Source organism: Ruditapes philippinarum, unplaced genomic scaffold (assembly GCF_026571515.1).
Source record: "Ruditapes philippinarum isolate M1 unplaced genomic scaffold, ASM2657151v2 ctg7943_1_1_1_1, whole genome shotgun sequence".
NCBI classification, from domain to species: domain Eukaryota; kingdom Metazoa; phylum Mollusca; class Bivalvia; order Venerida; family Veneridae; genus Ruditapes; species Ruditapes philippinarum.
Window position 1 is genome coordinate 21466 of NW_026857428.1, and position 21747 is coordinate 43212.

Below are 21747 nucleotides of genomic sequence, written 5' to 3' on the forward strand. Positions count from 1 at the left end.
TTTCCAAAACTTTTATAGGTTTTTTAAGGATTTCCATATTTAAATATTAGGTCTTGTATCAAAATTGTATAGTCTTTTCATGGATTTCCAGATTGTAATTTAAAGTGTCATTAAGCTCATTTTTTAGTTAAACTATTCAAAGAATACACAAGTAAATCAAAGGAAGGAGAGAATACACATCAAACATCAGGATGGTTTATAACTGGTTTATTCTAGGATCTACCGGTTTCGGTCTTTCAAGACCTTCATCAGGATACATTTCAAAGAAAATTGATTACTGAAGTACTAAAAATGTGTAAACCAAATGTGACGTATGTTACTATAAATAGACATATAAATGAGTTTATCTGGGCTAAGTGCCAAGTTTTTCTGGGCAAAGTGCCAAGTTGTTTTTCCATATAAAATGTTTCAAGTGTTGGATAACCACAGATCATATCTATGTCAATGACCATTTTACAGCATGGTTCAAGTGTTCATATTCACCAAAATGTTTGTTTTGCATAAATGTAGTTCTAACTCTGTAGTCTTAAGTTGATTTAATAGTTACTGAGGAGAAATTAGCTGGTTTCAAAAAATAGAGAAACCTATTGAACTCGCACATGCGTTGTTGGGTGCCACATTTTAGTTCAGTCTTTGCATGCAAGTTGGTAGAAGGGAACAGGTTGAAAATTTACACAATTATTTGACAGCATAATAGGTGGTCACTATTCAAGGCCAATAACTAACATGAATGATAGAAAACAAACTTTCAGGAAATAAAAAACATCAAAAAATTTTCTCATTTCTTTTTATTTTTGTGAAGGTCAGATAACAAATACTGTATACAATTTTAATAAGTGAATATTAATTATAAAACCAACTCAATACTGATTTTCGGGGACAAAGACAGTTTGCTACAACTCGGGACATTTCATTTTTTTCTCCCGCAGCAATCACATGAAACTTACATACTGTGTAAGAACAAAAATAAAGAGAAAATGTTAAAAAAGTTAAGCATGTATAAGAAGTAAAATAAAATTCTAACCATAGTTAAATTTTCTGAAAATGTGCCATGTTTGGAAAGCAAAAATTGTTTAAAATCATAAAAAGTTAACTGAAAATTAGACAGTTGAATAAAAAATCTTTTATAAATCTTTAACAAAAATAACACCTGCTTCAAGATAAGCTTAGAATATGAGAAAACAAAAACAGAAATTCACATAAAACAAAGGAAAAAAGACACAAATTTCAAATAAATTATCACAGATGTTAAAGCCGACAAAAGGAACAACAACAACAACAATAAATGGACGGAAAAAAACCCTGCATTAACAAAGTATAAAATGGATGTCAACAAATAATGTTGACAACAAATCACAAATATAACATTCTTACATACAATAAACAAATAATGAATTTGAACAAAAAGGGTCTCTCCTGTCATAAAAAATTTCCATCGTTATGCACATACATGGGTTTTTATACAGCTAAACCCGAGTTAAAGACCACCTCTAAATAAAGGCCATCCTGTAGATAAAGGCAATCCTTCATTGATTAAATAGAACATAAGCTTCAAATAAAGACCACTTGTCTATAAAGGTCATGTTTGATCTCTCCTTTGGGTGGCCTTTGTTCACTGGTTTGACTGTTTATTTCTGTTTTATCACACCTGACATAAAACAGTGTAATGCTGATTTATAAAAAGAAATGCACATCTTTATGTTTAAAGGTAAAGGCTATATTGGGCAGTAACTTAACAGTTAGTAGAATTTTTAGTTTTTGCATCTTTCAAAATGACTATCTAAATTGAAAGAAAAATGTCTGAAAATACGAAAATCTTTGATAAAATAGCTCTTGCAAGAATGAATTCATTGCCTAACATTCTAAAAGTAGAAGTGTAATATTTTGTTAGGAAGAGTTTTTTTTTCTGTTTTCTTATAATTCATATGAGACACTTTTTTGACTGAAAATCCTACTGCACGAACATGAAATCTATGTGATTAAGAGTTTTGAAGCTATTACAGTATATGTGGCCTGATATAGCTGTAAGTTGTGTTCAAGGAGCTCCACTGAGGTCAAAAAACCTTAAACATAAAATTTGAAGTTCTTATATAAAATGGACAATCCTGCAAAGGATAATGAATGAATATGCTCAGAATTAAATTGACAATCAGCAAGTGCAATTCTCAGCCCAATTTGGGTGAAAAGGATTTTATTACTTTTTATTTCTGTGTCATTTTCACATTAAAACTGATTATTCTGGGAAAACGGAATGAGGGAATGACCTGAAAATTTGCAAACAAATTATTGGATTAGATCATCATCAAATATTACATAATTTTGGAAGAAAAAAATCCAGGTATGTTATGTCAAAAACACCTCAGTGGAGTCCCTTTAAGGTTACGATAAATTCTTTAAACTACCTAAAATAATGTCCTACATAAAAAACAGTATGTAAAATGGCAGTATGACGTCAAGCAGAATATACATATTTATTCTTCATCAAATATAGACACAAAAAGTTCTAAATTTACATATACACATATAAAAAGGGACAGCATTTTTTAAAGGGAAGAAAAAAAACCCTATTAAAATGTAAAAGAAATTTTTTAAAAAAAAAACCCAAATAAAGCATTTTATATTATGACCCAATACGCGTTTTTTAAATATTTGGAAGACTTTTAAAACTAACTTTACAGCTTTTTCCCCTTTTAAAAAATTACAGCAGTTTTTTTAAACCACAAAAATTTGGTAAATTTCCCATTTAACAGCAAAAGGGGGGTCAAAGGTAAATTTTTTTTTAAAAACTATTACAGTTAAAAGTAATACATTCATGATAAGATTGTGAAAATTCGATATATTTTCACACTAAATAAGTATTTAAAAAAAAATTATACATTCCTAAAATCAGACACATGATATATCTAGTGATAGTTATTTTTAGAACAATTTTTACTCCACGAAAGTGACATATCAATTTGTAATAAATGACAGTTCATTTGCAGTTCCGCAACTCAGAGTATACTATAGCAAGTTTTTTCGAATGATGCCAAAATTTATACAAGTTATTCATGGGGGATATATCTTAGTAAGATAAAGGTCATAGTCCTGTTATAAAAATCCCTGTTCTGTACACATTGGGACAAACTGTCCTTTTTAAAAATGATTTCAATGGCTACACATTCAAGCCAAAAAGTCTCTGCAAGACTTGCAAAATAACCACACTAAACTGTGTCATACCCTCGATTGTGAAATCCTTAAAATAGCTAAGGGTACTGTACTAATAACTTTTAAACTTGACAAACCTACCATGTATTTCAAAATTTTGCCATCGTTAAAATAAAATTACGCCTCAATACAGAGCTACAACTTTTAAGCCTGTCACACATTCTTAGAAAAGTTCCAAAGAGAAAATACAGCCTAACTAATACATTATAAAATCATTATCAATAATTATCACAGATATCAGTACATCCCCATGCCACACATGTAATCTCTACTTGAAAAAATTTCAATGCTAAATTTGGAACATTACATGATAAAACTCACAACATGCACATTTTAGGTTGGACAGAACATACACAAATGTACCTGATCACTTTTTATCAGTTATCGGTTATAATAAATTACCCTATGCAAACATAAACAAAACAGCATTGTTTCATTTCTAACTCCAAACAAAATCACATTAAAAACAATCAAACTGCAGAAAAATTAACACCATTTGGGATATAATCTTCTTTAATAGTGGTTGTTTTTATTTGTATCATAATTTTTTTCTTCACATATAAGAATTACAAAGAAAAGGATGTTTGTTCCCTAGGTAGTGTCATTTGCACTGTGTCCAAAAAAAAAAGTTACATATTTAAAATCTAAGTCATTAACTTCCTAATTGACCAACTGCATTATTTTTGGTGCCTTCATTGGTTGACTTAGTGCCGATTTTTCCATTGTAACTGTTCTGGATGGTTCCGTTGACGTCTGTATCGAGGGATCGTTGAACGATGTTGGTACGGAAAGTGTAGAAGGTTGCGGATCAGTCTTTGATGCATTTACGCTATTTGTTGAAATCTGCGGTTGAGTTACAGATCTTTCTCTAAGATTATTAGATAATTCCGGTAAAACGCGGAATCTCTTTGGATCATCGGGAATTCTAAATAGATGATTATCCCTTTCCTCTTCAGTCAATGGAACTATAGGTCTTCTCCACATTCTTGTTCTCTCTTTATGGTAAACACTGAAAAAATGGGGTATCATTAAGTAGATCTTTTAAAGCTTAACACTATTAAAAAAATAAAATAAAAAATAAATTTATTAAAAATTAATGATTAATCTTTTTTTTTTCTAAAAATTTAAACAGAAAACAAATCCCTTTTGAACATTATTTTACACAATTGTTGTTTTCTTATTGATGATTGTCACAAGGGTCTTGTATAGTTTTACCGGAATTTTTTTTGTGAAAATAAGTTTCCAAGAAATTAGAAATATATTTTAAATGGATTTATCAATCTTTTATTTATAATAAACCATTCATGGAGTTAAGGAAAATTTTCAAATTTATTTACTAACTGACTGAAAACCAAACAATGCAGACCATGATCCTGCAGCACATGTCAGCTTTTTTATGTCTGCCCTTTGTTGCATTTAGTGGGGAAATTTTTTTGCAAATCAAGGGAAACTTTAAGGGGTTTAAAAATGTCAAACTTTTTTAAATTTTAAAAGAAATCCCCTTGATTTAGGAAAAGTTTTCAAATTAATTTACTGACTGAAAACCAAGCAATGCAGACCATGATCACAAAGCACAAGTCAGCTTTTCTATGTCAGCATTTGTCTCAGGGGTGGAAAGAAGGCTCTGGATATAATCAAAGTACACAAAGCACCAAAATTATGACAGTAATTGAATTAAAGCTTGTACCAAAAACCTATTTTTCTTATTTCAAGAATTTTGTCTATCTATGAATTTTGTCTATCTAAAACATTAAACTGGTACTCAGTGTGCCACTAAAAACTTGGCCATTTGATCATATCTGATCAAGATATAAAGATCTTCTCCAATGGATTCAAACATACAAAATGAGCAAATTTTCTGGAAAAAAAATTGCTGTACCATATAGCTTAAGTCATCTGATAAAGGCAATCTATTTAAATAACTTGTCAAACTCTTAGCATAGACAAATAAAATTAATACATTGGGGTGCAGTGGCCGAGTCAATTAGACCCAGAGCACTGTCAGTTTTGGGTCCTACAACGTTTGCTCATATGATATCAGTATTGGTTAATTCTAAGAAGCCAAGGCTTAAAGACGTTCAAAGTAAGCTCTGCCTTCCTTACATTATTTAAGATAAACATATATTTGTAAACAAAAATTCACTGCGCATCTGCATACCTATGGAAATACTGCCGCGTATCTTCAACAACAATTTTAGATTCCCAACTTGCAAAATCTTTGCTTTTTGCCTCCAGTTTTTCCTGCCTGAGTTTTTCTCCTGCCAGGTGTATTGTTCCATGTTCCGGAATTCCGAAGTTGATTTCCGGTACCTTGTAAAGTTCCATATCTTTATCTCTAATGTCCCACGGGTAACGATCTCTGTCCAATGGGGCTTGCAGTAAACCAACATGTAGCATATTTTCCCGCCATTTCTGAAACATTTACAATGTATATGGACTTTTTAGAACAACTTCAAAGAGGAAACCAAGTCATTTTACTCATAGTATCCATGCTGAGCGCCAGCATTCTTAAAACAAAAACAAAAAGATTAAAAGAATGATATTTTTGTTTTTTGGTGTGGTTTTTACACCACTTTCAATACAATTTTAGTCATAGTTTGGCGTTGACCAGTCAACCTAATTGGCTTTCCTGGATAACTAACCAGTAATTACCAATTTCTCATTGTGGACAAACTGTGCAATATAAAGTTACAGTACTGCTTTGCTTTTTAATTTCTTTGATTACCCCGAATGCTGTGGGTGCAAATCCTGCCAGAACCTTCAGACAGTTATCCAGCTAGCTCACAAAAGGTTGCTGGTGATCACTCAAGTGATCACTTGTGTCTAAAATAGGGGTACTACAGGATTTCTTCAACCTATATAGTTCGAAAGCTGTTTTCAAAAAGTAAACTTAAAAATCAGAAAATATAAATAAAGATTACTCTAGACATGCTAGCAGTAATAATGCTTTGTCTATACTATCAGCAGATAGCCAGGTCAGCTTGCATACTTGTACTGTCTGATTTTGGTTTATACTGTTAGCTTCTCAATTTTATCATTTCAATATAAAAATCCCTTAAATTCACAATGGACAGTGCCAAATTCCAATACGGACAAGTCTATTACACAGTCAGCAGGGTAAGTGTTTTAACTATATATAAATCTCATCATTTATACCTCTTGTAGTTCATCAACTCTGGCTGTATGAGGATGTTTCGGATGCTCGTTGGCTTCCAGGGTGGATTTCATGCCCGGATATATCCAGCCTTCCTCGGTCTTCCATCTCGCCTCGGAATCTAATTTCTCCTGCTTCTTCAGAGCTTCAACATTAACAGGTACAACTGTCATAGAGTGGAGATAATCTTGACAGTATGTGTATCTTGTATCAGGATCCTGTCAATATAAAATAAGTTATATTATATCCTACAATTTTTGCAATGAAAATAGTCAGACATCATCATACGACGCTAATCTTTATGATGTAATTCAAATCTTAAAGGAACTCCACTGAGGTTTTTTTTACATTTTAAGTGAGTCAGTGGATCTATGCAAGAATTTTAAACCTCACTGGAGCTCCTTTAATATGCCTTTATACATCTACATGTTTATAGAAATGGAAACCAAAATTCTATATTCAGCTCTGTTCAAACTGGACAATGAACTATGACATAATCTTACTGACATATTTATATATATACATGTATACCATTGAAAAACAGAGTCAGGCAATAAAACAGTATGACTGCATTAACACAGCTACAAATATAAAAGACATCAAGGCAGGTTGAAAGTTCTAATCTAAATTCATTTTTATAAACTTAATTTACTGTTGCATTTGTGTTTTATACATTCTGGACTTGAACACCTGGATCTCCAAACATTATTTAGAGTCATTAAAGAGCATTTGACCCGGGCCATGACAAAACCAACATAGTGCATTTGCGATTGCGACCAGCATGGATCCAGACCAGCCTGTGCATCCGTGCAGTCTGATCAGGATCCATGCTGTTCGCTTACAAACCCTATTACAAGTAGAGAAACTGATAGCGAACAGCATGGATCCTGACCAGTCTGCGCGGATGCGCAGGCTGGTCTGGATCCATGCTGGTCGCAAAAGCACTATGTTCGTTTTGTCATGGCACAGCTCATTTATGTTAAACACCCACACACCTTAGCTAACATCTGTCTGAGTTTCTCTTTAGCAAGATCAGTAGAGTTGAGAGTCTGTGAACTGTAATTGTGAGCAACTGTGACATCAGCTTTAACTGTCAGTGGTTTATTCATTTCTTTCTCCTTCTTAATAATCTCGCTGGCCTTCTTTACCTCTTCCTGTAAAACAAAATAGTGCAGAATTTGTTATAACTGTACAAAATATAGAGAATTTAATATCATTTTATAAAATAGAACAAAATTTGATATCGTTTTACAAAATACAGTAGAATTCCTACTTAAGACACCTACCCGTAATTAAGACCACCCCGCGATTAAAAATTATTTTATTTAAAGGTTGTGAAAAAATAACGTTCCGGAAATGACAAATTTATTACGATATTGGCCGATGTTAGACATAATTTTTGGCGGAAAAGCATTAAGGTTTAGACTACCTTAAACCCACACTGACTGGGTTAAGAGGCAGACACTTCTACCACTAGGCCATCTCTCCCTTAAATGGTCAGGTCCTTGAGATATAAAAATTTGCCAGGATGATTTATAAAACTAGTCAGCAACTTACAAAATTGAGAAAATTCAGTTAATTTCAGAAACTTTTTTTATATCATATCCAGTGCCTTACCTCGTGCAATTTGACAAGGGCATCAAAGCATGGTTTAGGAACCATGTCTCTGACATAGAGAAGTGGTTGTTGAACAATCTGCACTAGCGGCTCGTGTAACTTGACACGACACAAGTCAACATCCAGTGGGCCATACAATCTCTCGCTAAAACTTAGGTTGCTATGATACAGTACAGTGACATCTGAAATAAAAAAATATATTTATCTTAACATGAAACTTGCTTTTAAGGGAAGAAAAAAACCAACACAACCAACATTACTTTTAAATCCTGCACACAATTAAGTTAAAGAGTGTAATAATGTGTAATAAGAAACAAAAGCAGTCAGTAAGAAAGCATGCTTGACTTTTCTCAGTGCTTGACAGTATGAAAAAGGACATAACCGTGTAAAAAGGAACTAAGAGTTATGGGACCTGAGCCGATCATGCAAGGCAATAACAGAACACAAGTATGTGAAGTTTCAACCAATTCTCTTCAGAAGTTTTGGAGATACTTGCACACAAAAACTTAAGCAGTGTGATAGCAACACAAATACCAACATGAGTCTATTTTTCAAAAAGTTGAGCTAAAAATGTCTTTAATTAAACACTGTAATACAATTGATATCTTCCTTTGATTATATGAGGTGAAAAAAAAAGAATTTTGTTCTGAATATGTTCTTAACTCAATCTTTAAATTTTTTTACTTCTTCAAAATAAAAAATCACTTATGGGTATATAGTGGATAATGAATGGATGAATGAAAGAAAGTATTTTTTCAAACAGAAATTAGATTAAGTTTAACAGATAAAGTAAGTAAAATTGTATACCTGAGTTTTCAGGCTGTGGTAATGACTCCCAAACTTCCTTAATTGCTTGTTCCCTTAATCCTTCCAGCACAAATAGATGCATGGAACCATCCAGTACTTGGAAACCAGTGATGATATCTAACGTCCTACTCTGTTGCTGAATCCTGAAACATTTAACACGTATATATCTCTTTAACATATCTCTCTAACATATCTCGACCATGTTATCATTTTAGAAAGCAATTCAATAAAATGCAGAACTGTATCTGCGGAAATACAAATTGATCAAATTTTACCATTTACCGAGAAAAGGCTCTTGGTGTCAGTTGACATTATCGCCATTTGCACTTGATTTATCTGATTGGCAAATATTTGTTTAATCTCCCTTTGAGAATATTGCCATGTAAATGTTAAATTATCAGGAATTAAAATAAATAATGAAGCAAACTCGATAGTATGGCAACAAGTTCTTGATATGCAAATGAAGTTAATAATTTGTGTGCAGAATAATTATCCTATCTTCAGATCTTCACAGCCATTTAGCCACCAGTTCTAAAACAAGCCATTAGCAATTAAGTGAACTTAATTAAACAAGCCATTAGCAATTAAGTAAACTTAATTAAACGAGCCGAATTAGCAAGTAGGTTTCAAGGACATAAAGCAGTTAATGGCTAAACAGTCAGAATCTGTAAAATCACATAAAATCAGATAAAGTAAAAAAAGAAGGTAAAGAAATAAAATACGGAAAAAAAAAACAGTAATGAAATATAAAATTTACCCAGATAGTTTGTAAGTTGAGAGGGCTGCATCCACAACATGCTGAGGCATATCATCTAGCTCGAGAGCACGTGCATTGATCTTCGTGACTAGTGTTTGAAGTTGGTTTAATAACTGTGTATTCTTGTAGTCAAACTTGAAAACGATTCGACCAAATGGACACTGCAACGTACAAATACTTTACATCAATTCAAAGTTAACACTTTCATCATAAAGTAGCCATGAGTTCAAGAATAAAATTCCCTAAAGCAAGTGTATTAAAGTTAATCAAATTTGTCTGGATGACTTAGCCCAAATGAATACTGTCACATGAAAATCAAAATTACATTGTTAGGAAAGTTCAATTTCATTTAAATGACATTTCTTTGTACATCTCAGTTTAACACTATTTTCTAGCTTTACATATAGATTTTGTTTTGTTTGGTTTTACGGCGCACAAACACAATTTAGGTCATATAACACCCAAACAGGAAAGATGACTTTGGCTTACCTTTGGTGTCACAATCTTAAAGCAACACCATGGCTTAAAAGCACCTAAACGGCTGGAGCTAAGAGACATATAAAATTGGTAATTTGACCCCCATTTAGTCGCTTCTTACGATCAGATATGAATAAACGTGTTACAGTGGCCGCAATTTAAATGCCTCAACCCTTAAAGGCAACAATGGGGATTTACTGGTAGAGGAAGATCTAAGGGGTATCCTCTGTGCATTATTTCATGACTATTGGCAGGCACCTGAGTACAACAGTCAATCTTCTATAAACTCACTGTATAGCTTCCTTATATGAAAAAATATACAAAGTCCTCACCAGGACTTGAACCTGCATCAGTAATAGTGGGCAAGTACTTTTAAGTAAAGCGAACTACTTGGCCATGGAGCACCATCCAGTGAAAGAAATTTTTGAGATTAGAGCAATAAAACTTGACATTGTACATAGAGCAATACTTGAAATTGTAAATAGAGCAATAACACTAGAGCAATAAAACTTGACATTGTACATACAAATTTGTCCACAGAGCAGCTGACTTACTGAACAAAATTGAGACCAGATGAGAAAGTGTCCATGGGAAAAGCTCTATTTCAAGACAACATTGCCTTTTGGTAATACGCAATTTTATTTCAGAAATAGAGGATATTGAATGATTGTAGATTTAATACTAAATTTATTAAAAGAGTTGAATAAACTGTTAAAAAGAGTCATTTTTAATTGACGCGCCTATATTGTAACGCTAACATTAGCGCGCTAGTATTGCCTCAGTCAATATATCATCTGCAAGTGAATATCACATCATACTAGTAAATAATTGTATATTATTACTCCTGCGTTGCGGTTTATGTGATAAATTTATATATGAAAATATGAACAAACCTCGTTACTGGACTCAATGTGTGGCTTGCTTGCTACCTCTTGTGGTGTAACTAACGGATGGGTTAGCTCCACTTTAATTTTCAACATTGTATTGTTGGACATGTAATGACCCGCAGGCATTGGACTATCCACTGAAAATAAAATTTTACGACATAAATAAACAATAGAAAATCACCTTTTGCATAAACAAACCCCAACATATTTATTTTTACAAGTTGTAACTTAACACACATAGCAGAAACTGTAAGTAAAATATAAATAACTTACAATAAAAGCACTTGAGTATGAGGTATACTAAAGTATCTTTTTACCCTACCCCCAACCCTCTCCATCCCCCTCCTTCCCATTGATAACAAGATACCAAACATAGCTGTTTTAACAAATACCCCAGTACAGTACAGCTTATTTATTATATACTTTTAAATGAAATATTGAGAAATATTGATGAAATAAATGTGTATTTTCATTTTCCGTATTTTCACTGTAAAATATTTTTCACTGCAGTGAAACATATTTTCTGTATTTTCACTGGTGTCTTGCTGGACTACTTTTTTTAAATTCAGCAAATAGTTATTTTAGCCAATTTTAACCCAGGGACTTTTACTTGAACAAACTTGGTAGACACCCATTTGAAGCTGTTTCATGATAAATATCTAAGTTCTAGCTGTAAGAAGATTTTTTAAGCTTTTAGTATACACATATAGGCAAAAACAATGACCCCCCCCCCTCTGGGTGGGGCCGATTTTGTCCCCAGAGCTTTTATTTGAAGAAACTTGGTAGACACCTACTAGAAGATGTTTCATGCTTAATATCTAAGCTATAGCTCTTAAGGTTTTTTTAAAAGAATATTTTTAAGTTTTTACTACATACATAAAGGAAACTAGAACTCCACGAGTCGGATGTGTCGCCTTGTGAACAATGTAGTTTAGGAGAAATGGCCAGGACAAAAATGAAATATGAAAAATAACAAAGGGCCATAACTCAAAAAATAAGAAATGCAGAGTACCGATTCTTGTGCGCAGCAGTTTCTGTGCACTGCACTTCTTATCAATAAGATCTATCATTCTATGATGTTTCAAGTCCATAGCTTTCATACTTGAGGAGAAATGACCAGGACAAAAATAAAGTAAGAAAATCAACAAAGGGCAATAACTCAAAAAATAAGAAATGCAGAGTATCAGTTCTTATGCACTGCACATTTTCTTAATGAGATCTATCATCCTATGAAGTTTCAAGTCCATAACTTTTATACTTTCGGAGAAATTGCCTGGATAAAAATTAAGTATGAAAATTAACAAAGGGCCATAACTCAAAAAATAAGAAATGCAGAGTACCGATTCTTGTGCACTGCACTTCTTCTTAATGAGACCAATCATCCTATGAAGTTTCAAGACCATGGCTTTTATACATTAGGAGAAATGGCCCGGACAAAAATAAAGTATGAAAATTAACAAAGGGCAATAACTCAAAAAATAAAAAGTGCAGAGTACCGGTTCTTGTGCACTGCACTTCTTCTTAATGAGATCTATCATATTATGAAGTTTCAAGTCCATAGCTTTTTTAGTTGAAGAGAAATGGCCCGGACAAAATTAAAGTATGAAAATTAACAAAGGGCAATAACTCAAAAAATAAGAACTGCAGAGTACCGGTCCTTGTGCACTGCACTTCGGGTTATTGAAAGAAGCATGCATACCAAGTTTGAAGTCAATCAGACTTATAGTGACTGAGTTATGCTCCGGACAAGCTTTAGGGGACCCCGACGCCGACAACAACGCCAACAACGCCGCCGACAAAAGTAACCCCTATATGTCACCTTTTCAAGGCGACACAAAAACAATGACCCCCTGGGGTGGGGCCAATTTTGACCCTAGGGCTTTTATTTGAACACACTTGGTAGACACCCACTAGAAGATGTTTCATGATTAATATCTAAGCTCTAGCTACTTGGGCTTTTTAAAAGAAGATATTTTAAGTTTTTAGTATATACAAATAAGGAAAATCAATGACCCCCCGGGCGGGGCCAATTTTATCCCCAGGGCATTTATTTGAACAAACTTGGTAGACACTGACTAGATGATGTTTCATGCCAAAAATTTAAGCTCTAGCTCTTTCAGTTTTCTAAAAGAAGATATCTTAAGTTTTTTCTTTCGGTTGCCATGGCAACCAGAGTTCTGCTTAAAATTAAATTCTTTGAACAATTTTTAAAGTTGACTACCAAAGAAACATTCCTGTGAAGTTTAGATGAAATTGGCTTAGCGGTTTATGAGGAGATGTCGTTTAAGGTAAAAGTTTACGGACGGACGGACGGACAGACGACAGAAAAGCGATCACAAAAGCTCACCCTGTCACTTTGAGACAGGTGAGCTAAAAATTCAAGTTTTTTCTATAAATACAGGATTTATTTTCATCTTGTAGTATGAAAATTGTATCATATTTCACTCGTGGCTACTGCCACGCATGAAATATTTATTTTCTTTAAAACTTATTTTTTTAATAGGTCTGTCTAGTCACACTGGCTGCTTGGCCTAAAGTATGAATCATTTCCATACATAAATGAAAAGTTAAGAAAATATAAGCAAAATTAAAGCATCTGAACTTGATGGTGGGAAAAAAAGTTGTGCTAAAAACACACTAAAATATCGTAACCAAATACCTGGCCCATCAACTGCGCCTGCAAGGCCCATAACTTTTCCTGACAAAGAGTTGTCTCGGAGACCGAGTAGATCGGGTGGGGGACAATTGTGAACGGGAACCTTAATGTAGAGATATCTATGGCCTAGGAGAAGGTCAGATAGATCAACCTTAGAAACACCATATGGATCCCAAATCTTTGACTTGTCTTTGAATGGATTGTGCAGAGTCCTCCTGCCTGTAAAACAGAGGTAAAAATAATGAGTTGATCTTTATAGTGATTTGATTAAAGAAGTTTATAATTCAGAGAAATGTGGTAAAATAAAACATGATATTTTCATTAACAAACATTTTGTTTAGTTAGTTTTAACATATTTATTTAATTTTATCTCAATGGCAAAACAAGTTTTTGCAACTTATATTAATCACTTTCAAGTCTGCTTCCTGGAACCAACCAGTACTGGTGTCATATGAAGAAACATGGTCGTGACTCTAGTAGGGCTTAAACCCATGTTACATGGGTTGGAAAGCAGACACCTTAACCACTAGGCTACCACTCCCCTTAAATTTAATCCACTTACCTGCTACACTTTGTAAACATGAACATTACTTTCTACAACTATGTGATGAACTATTCATACTACAAATTTCAACAGCTAACAACTTTAAAACCTTTAAAGTTTGTTTGTTTGTTTGTTTCATTTTACGCCTTTTCCCAACAGTATTTCAGTCATATAGGTGGGTAGTTTCCTAACCATCGTTCCTGGAGAGTTACACCAGTACTAGACTACCTTCCACCCTGTTAAACTACCAAAGCATCTCCGGGGAATCGAACCCACGCCAGAGAGGTAAGTGGATTAGAAGTCATCCACTCTAACTCCTAGACCACAGAGGCGGTTAAAACCTTTAAAGTGAACAAACTGAGATAAATTAAAATATAACCTAATTTCTACTATCACTTGACCTCAAACGGACCTTGAATTTGGACAATTCAGACACTAAACTTTACAACTCATGAAATGATAATGAATTGCCTACCAATGTGTCAGCAGTATAACAAGCATGTAAATTACAAGTTTGCAATATCAAAAACCAAAAAGTCATAAATGAAATTCAAAGCTTTAAGTTTTATTCACTTACTTGCCACAGTGCCGACATTACTGATCTTTTCATCTTCAAGGTCATCTCCGAACAGTGAAGCCTTCAACTTCATTTCTTCCAGTTTCCGGTCCCTATCATGCACCTCAATTTCCATTGGCGGGCCATTTAGATACTGCCGGAATTCTGACGGCTCAAATGTCCCTGGAAAGATGATATGTTACATTTTGTATAATACTATTACCGGTATAAATGTTTGCTGTCATAGGTTTAAGAAGTTTAACATTTGGTACTGATTTAATTTGTACCACCCTTTAATGGGTATATATAGTTATATCTTATGAAATATTTTGATCAAATTCATCAACAATCAATTACATTGGTTTGATACTCTTATAGTTGATTCTCGAAAGAGTTGGAACATAGAATGTCTCTGTTATTTAACACTCATGAAAACTTTACAAATTAACAGACTAATATTTTGTTCTGGAAAAATTTATTCTGTTAATTTGTAAAATTAAAAACAATTAACAGAATAAATTTTTCCGGAACAAAATATTATTCTGCCATTAATGATTTTAAGTAGGGTCTTATCCATTTCACAATAATTCTGTGTATGTGCCATTCATTTTTAAGGCAATTTACTACCATATTTATTTCCAACAAGAACAAAACTTTTTGCAGCTGATATATAGCTTTATTACATGCTTATTATATTTGATAATTTTCACTCTAGCAAGACTATATTTGAATGCGAATATAATACTATTTCATAACTAAATGGAATTTTATCAGCAGGAATAAATTCTGTGGTATGTAAATTTTGCTTTTTTTTAGGAGATTAAACAAGTACAATTGCATACAATTGTTGTTAAAAAAGGTAACAAAATTCGAAGAAATTTTACACATTGGTATGAAATGATGTCCATGATGTGATGAACATTCATGAAGAAGAATGCAATGACATTACGCAGCGAAACCAAAGTAAAAATGATTTAATAATCATTTAAAAGAACATGAAATAAATAGAAAATTTTTGTTTGTTTTGCATGTAAGATCAAATTTAAATATTAACTGAAGTGGGACACAAGATGCAATTATACACTTTTAATACCTCATTAATGGTTTTCTCAATGTGGTCAACTTGTATGACCAATCAGCTATCATCGATATTTTACCAGTTAAAGAACATGTTCTTGAAAATAAGTTTTTTTTCAATCAAATAGCATTAAAATAAATAATGTTTACAGTGATTAAGAATGCCTTAGCCCTTTGACACAAATATCAAAAAAAGAAAATGCTAAATTAGTTTCATTATTAAATTTGCCGATTTATTTACAATTTTAGGAATTATTTTTTTACCTGCCAGTATGACGTTAATGTCGTCATAGTACACGTTCGGTGCATGTGGTCGCTTCAACGTCGCATGTGGGGACAGATTGAAGAACGAATATCTACAATATACTGGCATACATCTGAAATACAATAAATTAAATGTTTAACATCAACCTGCTGATTTTTTCAAATAGATTTGTCCAGCAACTTCAATTTGGAACAGTCCATTCTTAGTTTAGGGGATTTCAAAATCAAAATGCTATAACAGTATATAATTATAGAGACTGACTAAACTGCAAAATCTTCTGGTCGGTCTAGCTCTCTTACTGGTGACATAGCCTATTAAGCAAATCATTATTGATGGTGTAACTTTAACAGTTAGTCGTATAATGTACTTTTTATATTAGATCAAATAAATTTCCTGAGTTTTCATTGGTTCCACTCTAAACTGCACTGTCTACAATTTATCAACAAAAAAGTGCTGCTTTCCTTAGTATGTAGGTAAGTGCCTCCAACCTTATGTCCTGTCAAAAACTTATATAACTAAAAAAAAACACACCCACTACTTGTTACAAGAGAATCTTGGCAAAATATATGGGGGCATTTTGCCTGTCAGATGATGATCCATAGAACATTAGGCAAAAGTCAAGATGGAATATTTATATTTAAACAGTGGGTGTAAACACATGACGTTGCTGTTTTCAAAGTGGAACAACAAATATCACAGTCGATACAATCCCTAATAGTTTATAAAAAATTCTATCTTAAAAAGCTGCGTATTTCTTTTATCTTAAGTCAATAGGGACTCCAACATATAATTTGAATATAAAATGACAAAATTCAAAACATCACGACAAAGTACAAAATACGACAAAACAAATCCTAATACAAGTCATTTATCTTAAATGCATGCACGAGAGTCTGTTGCAAAAGTGTGTACACATAAAAAAGACAACAGAAAACAAATACAACAAAGAACCTCAAAGAATGTGTCGTAACACATAAAAAAAGCAAAAAAACAAAAACAACAAAGACGTAACCTCATAGAATAATGAATTTAATTTTCAAATTTCAATTGTCTAAGATAAAACAAGAAAAAGCTCCGAAACAGAAAACTCAATATATCACATAAAGCGATCAAGCCTTTCGACAGAGAGGCGCCTGGTTGGCGTGTATCTAAAATATCACTGACATTTTGTCTAATACAAAACGTTCATCAATACTCCCGATATGATAACGGTCTTTCCTAACTCAAAACAAAATAACGAGATATATCTCCGACTATAATTGCTTCGATTCCTTTGAGATATAAGAAATAATATTGTATTATTTGTAATTATAGTTAGGCCAGACAAAACTGGTAAGAAAATTGTCACATCCAGACACAACCATGCGACATAATAACAACACTGATCGCTCATCTTTTAGTCACCCTGGCACCAAGTTTCTCTTAAAAAAAACATCAAAGTTTAAAATTTCTCAAGTTATCTAACAATGCAGGAAGCTGAGACTTAGTGACTACGGAAATTTTCTTAAATTTCACCGAGGACATTTACCATTATATTGTGCAACTGGAATCAAGACTGAAAATTCATGCAAAACTGAAAATATACACATGCTGACTGGACAGCACCATTTTGATAATCTGGTTAGAATTTACTATCAAGATTCTTTAAGATTAAGTACTTGAATCCTTTATTGAGTGATTTCTGCCCTCACAAACCTTTGTTTTGTTTAATAAATAACTCTACAAATGAGAAATTAATGTCAGGAACCAAAGATAAGTCAATTTCACTGTTTGCACTCATGTTTGCTAACAGCTTATACTGGCTTTATAGAAATCAGCTTGCCACCTTTTAGCCTGGTTTGGTTCATTTTCTAAAATAGCTGTAGAATATTAAGAATGATCAATTGTCGCTTTATAGCGTTCTACTTCCATAACACAATCCTTTGAATAGTAACATCTTAACCCTTACGAAACTTATTTTAATGTAACACGAAACTTATTTTATGTAACACACTTTACCCCAGTTACATACCATGCTGTACATTATGAGTAAGAGGGATTTACCCTAACCAAAGTAAATATTTTAAATGGACTTGTCCATCCTTTAATCTGGACAAAACCACTATCATTTTAGGGCAATTTTCAAAGCAGATACTGATTAATAAAGTAATAAACAGTACAGACAGATCATACTCAGACAGCATGGATTTAATCTGGCTGATTTTGGATCGTGGACTGTACTGGTTGCATGGGTAGATTCATTTGCCGCCACAGGCTTAGATTTAATAAATTTTAACCCACATGTAAGTTGATTGCCGATCAATATTCTCCAATAATAAGATGTATTATAAACTAATTCATCAAATGATCTAAATTAATATAGCATACTGGTATAATAAATCCATGCCACATAATAATCTGACTTAATACGCTGCATACTGGTATTATAAATTCATGGCAGACAATAATCTAACTTATTATTATATATTCATAAATGAAATGTTGAAAAATATTGATGAAATAAAATGCATATTTTCATTTTCCCTATTTTCGCTGTAAAAATTTCTTTTTTCACTGCAGTGAAACATTATTTTCTAAATTTAAGGGGGTGTCTTTCAAATTGTAATGTCTAAAGAGAAAAATGTATGTAACAGAAAAATTCACATTTTTTTCAATAAATACAGGATTTATTATCATCTAGTGGTATGAAAATTATCATATCTGATAGTGGTTGCTGCAACTTAAGAAATATTTATTTTCATACTAAAATTTCAACTTTGACGAAAAATTTTAATGTTTTGTCTTATTTCTAAATAGAAGTAACAGGCTATTTTATATATAATAATGACCATACACATTTTAAAAAACCTTGTGTGTAAGACAGTTTTTTCAGTTTTTTTAAATCTTAAATTCCTAAAAATGCTAAATTATATTTTTCTCAATTTTACCAGAAGCCTTTTCCCAAAATAGCTGAAAAAGGCCCTTGGAAGTGAAACAGGTATAAATACATCAAAATCTTCCCATACACCTAATTAATTTTATACACAAGTCATGTCTAAAAATACAGATATTAGTAAAAGAGTCAGACACCATAACAAGGGTTTTACCGCAAAACTGCAGTAACTCATATCAAGTAAAGAAGGACTTACAACAGTCTTGCAGCAAACCTCGAATTATACTTTTTCCCTATAAATTATCTTTATTTATCAATTTAAAAGAAAGATCACAAAAGACAATATTTTGACCTAGTCATGTAGCTGTTTGGAACAGAATTAAAGTTATGCAGCTTTTAAATATTTTGACGAAAGTACTAAAGAAAAAATTCTTATTTGATTTCTATTAGCAGCAAACATTACCTAAAACGAAATACATGTATTATTTATGATCAAAAAAGTTTTAAAAAATAAAAATTCACCAAGAGTATTAGGAGGTATGTAAAGTAGTGTATGTTCATGTATCTATCTGTTATGAAAATTCATAATTATATATTAATAACATTTGACAAGACTTAGTATTACAGACATGTGCATAACATACTTTTTATTATTACACATAATACAAAAATGTACGTTTTAAAATTTGAAAAAGAAAAAAACATATCGAAAATGTTTTTGTTTTTTAATACAAAATTGCTACAAGTACATACTTTTGAAACTTCAATATTCCAACAGTTGTTACCACTTTTCCACACGTAAAAGTTCATGATGAAAAAAAAATATAAAAAAATTAGGCGACTTTGCTCTCCGAAATCAAGTGGAATTCTGCCAAAATATTCAAATCGTCTCCGGGAACTCAATCAAGATCTCTAAACAATTGTGACGGGGAGAAGTGGATTTGCATATTGACGACTTCATGACATTAACGTTCTTCCTCCACGGTAAAGTAAAGCCGATCAAGAGTGGTTTTCTCGTTATCAGAAGAAATGATGGAAAAGTTCATTACAAACAACAAGTGCTTGGCTTCAGATAATCTGGACACCCAGCGAGGAAATTAACAGTGAGAGATATCGTAATTTACGAGAAAATCAAGTGCTCACTTATATGGCTTGCATTTCTTAAAGCTTCCCATTCCACTAGTTTAGACAAATTAAGGATATATATCAACTTCAACAGAACGTTCTACATTTAGATTTTAAGTGTGAGCAGCAAAAAATATTATCACTATCTTCAGATAAATATGCATAAATGAATATAATATATATACATAGACAGTAAAATCACACAAAAAATCGGGACATCGCAGCCCGGAGTCGAACCACGGGTCTCTGGATTGCCGGTCCAGTCTACTAACCACTACACCACTATGGCTGTTGTGTGTACATATATTTACATGTATATAAATTCTGAGAAGAAAGCAATGTTCATTATCCATTCTGGAAATATCCAAAGATGAAAATTAAAGGCTGTTAAGTCGGTCAACTGTACAGAAACTGGGCATACTGTATAAATGTTAAGGCTAGCCTGTCCTTAATCACTGGTGACAAAGACTAAACTTTTACGTCCCAGTAGAATAAGGGTTTAATGCTTTGTCTATGTAATACTATGCTATTAATGGTATTAAAAATATAGTATCAAAAAAATTGTTCTAGATCAATAATTGCTAGGATCTATACAACAATATATAGGACAGTACAGAATGGTTTGATACTGCTATCACGCTTAGTGCTTTTATGATGATTGTTTTTATAGATAAGCTATGAAAGCTATGCTATGTGAGACTAAAGTCACTATACTAACTTTACTAAGACTAATTTTACAAATTTGAACATCAAATTCAGATCAGTGATGGTCAAATATTCTCATTCTTCAATTAACTTCGGAGCCTATTGAGATAAAAGATCCAATTTTTGCGTCCAATCTGAGACATAGCCTTTTATAAGACTATCTTACATAAACAGTTAAATGTAAAATCAAGAATTTTATTATGAAGAGCCAATAATGTCAAATTTCAGAAATTATTCAATATTGTCGTGCAGATTCACTGACTTTGTTATCCTATGAAAATAAAACAAATTCTTTATCAACCAAACAATAAATTTTTCCCGCTACATCTAAAAATGTGCTGTAATTAAATTGCTTCCAGTAATCGAAAGCAAATTTTACTGCGCCCAATAGAATAATTTTCTCAAGATGAACTGCTTTTAAAAGTTTATCAAGAAAGAGAAATTGTTCTTCGGAAAAACCAAAATCAATCCCGTATTGATAAAAAGGGGAGAAAACTTAGGATAAGCGTTTCATGGAATATTGAATATCCTAAACTAGTTATAACTTGATGGATGCAATTACTTTGAGGACATTTATTCTCGTTCCATTAATCACATCAATCGGGTCTTCCTGTGGAGAACGGATATTGATATTTTTGGCGGGGGACTTTCCTCGGCTGCGGGGGTCAATAGAATATTTACAGGAAGTAACAGGTTGTTTAATGGATATGAAATTTCGATTTCACTTAAAGGATGGTTCTCTCATTTCATGCGATTATAAACAATTACTTTATATTCCAGTCATGCATGTTAACCGTTACACAGAAAATGGCCAATTATGTACATGTACTATCATATGATATCTGCGAGCATCTGCCAACTTCTTCACACATCATTGTTGTCAATGATTTCATGTTTTAATAAGATATTGCTGTAGTCTATATGCCTAAACCCTAAAAGCCCATATGCACATTTTATAAGCTTCTCAAAATTGGAAAGATATTAAATATACATGCATAAAAAATAGCCCAGTAAAAAAAGCTACATCCTTTTCTATAAATC

At 32.6% G+C, this 21747-nt stretch overlaps 1 protein-coding gene across 1 annotated transcript in view; it reads right to left on the reverse strand.

Annotated features, from left to right (window-relative positions):
• Positions 1–3486: 3486 nt before the first annotated feature.
• The window catches only part of LOC132749729 (uncharacterized), a gene marked incomplete at its 5' end in the record, with an annotated part of 43648 nt that continues 25387 nt past the window's right edge, over positions 3487–21747 (reverse strand). The window contains 12 exon segments of the mRNA XM_060739627.1: positions 3487–4245; positions 4545–4551; positions 5366–5619; positions 6364–6579; positions 7357–7539; positions 7979–8160; positions 8786–8928; positions 9543–9703; positions 10913–11043; positions 13566–13781; positions 14684–14845; positions 16004–16116. Of these exon segments, the coding sequence (XP_060595610.1) occupies positions 3868–4245; positions 4545–4551; positions 5366–5619; positions 6364–6579; positions 7357–7539; positions 7979–8160; positions 8786–8928; positions 9543–9703; positions 10913–11043; positions 13566–13781; positions 14684–14845; positions 16004–16116 (2146 nt within the window).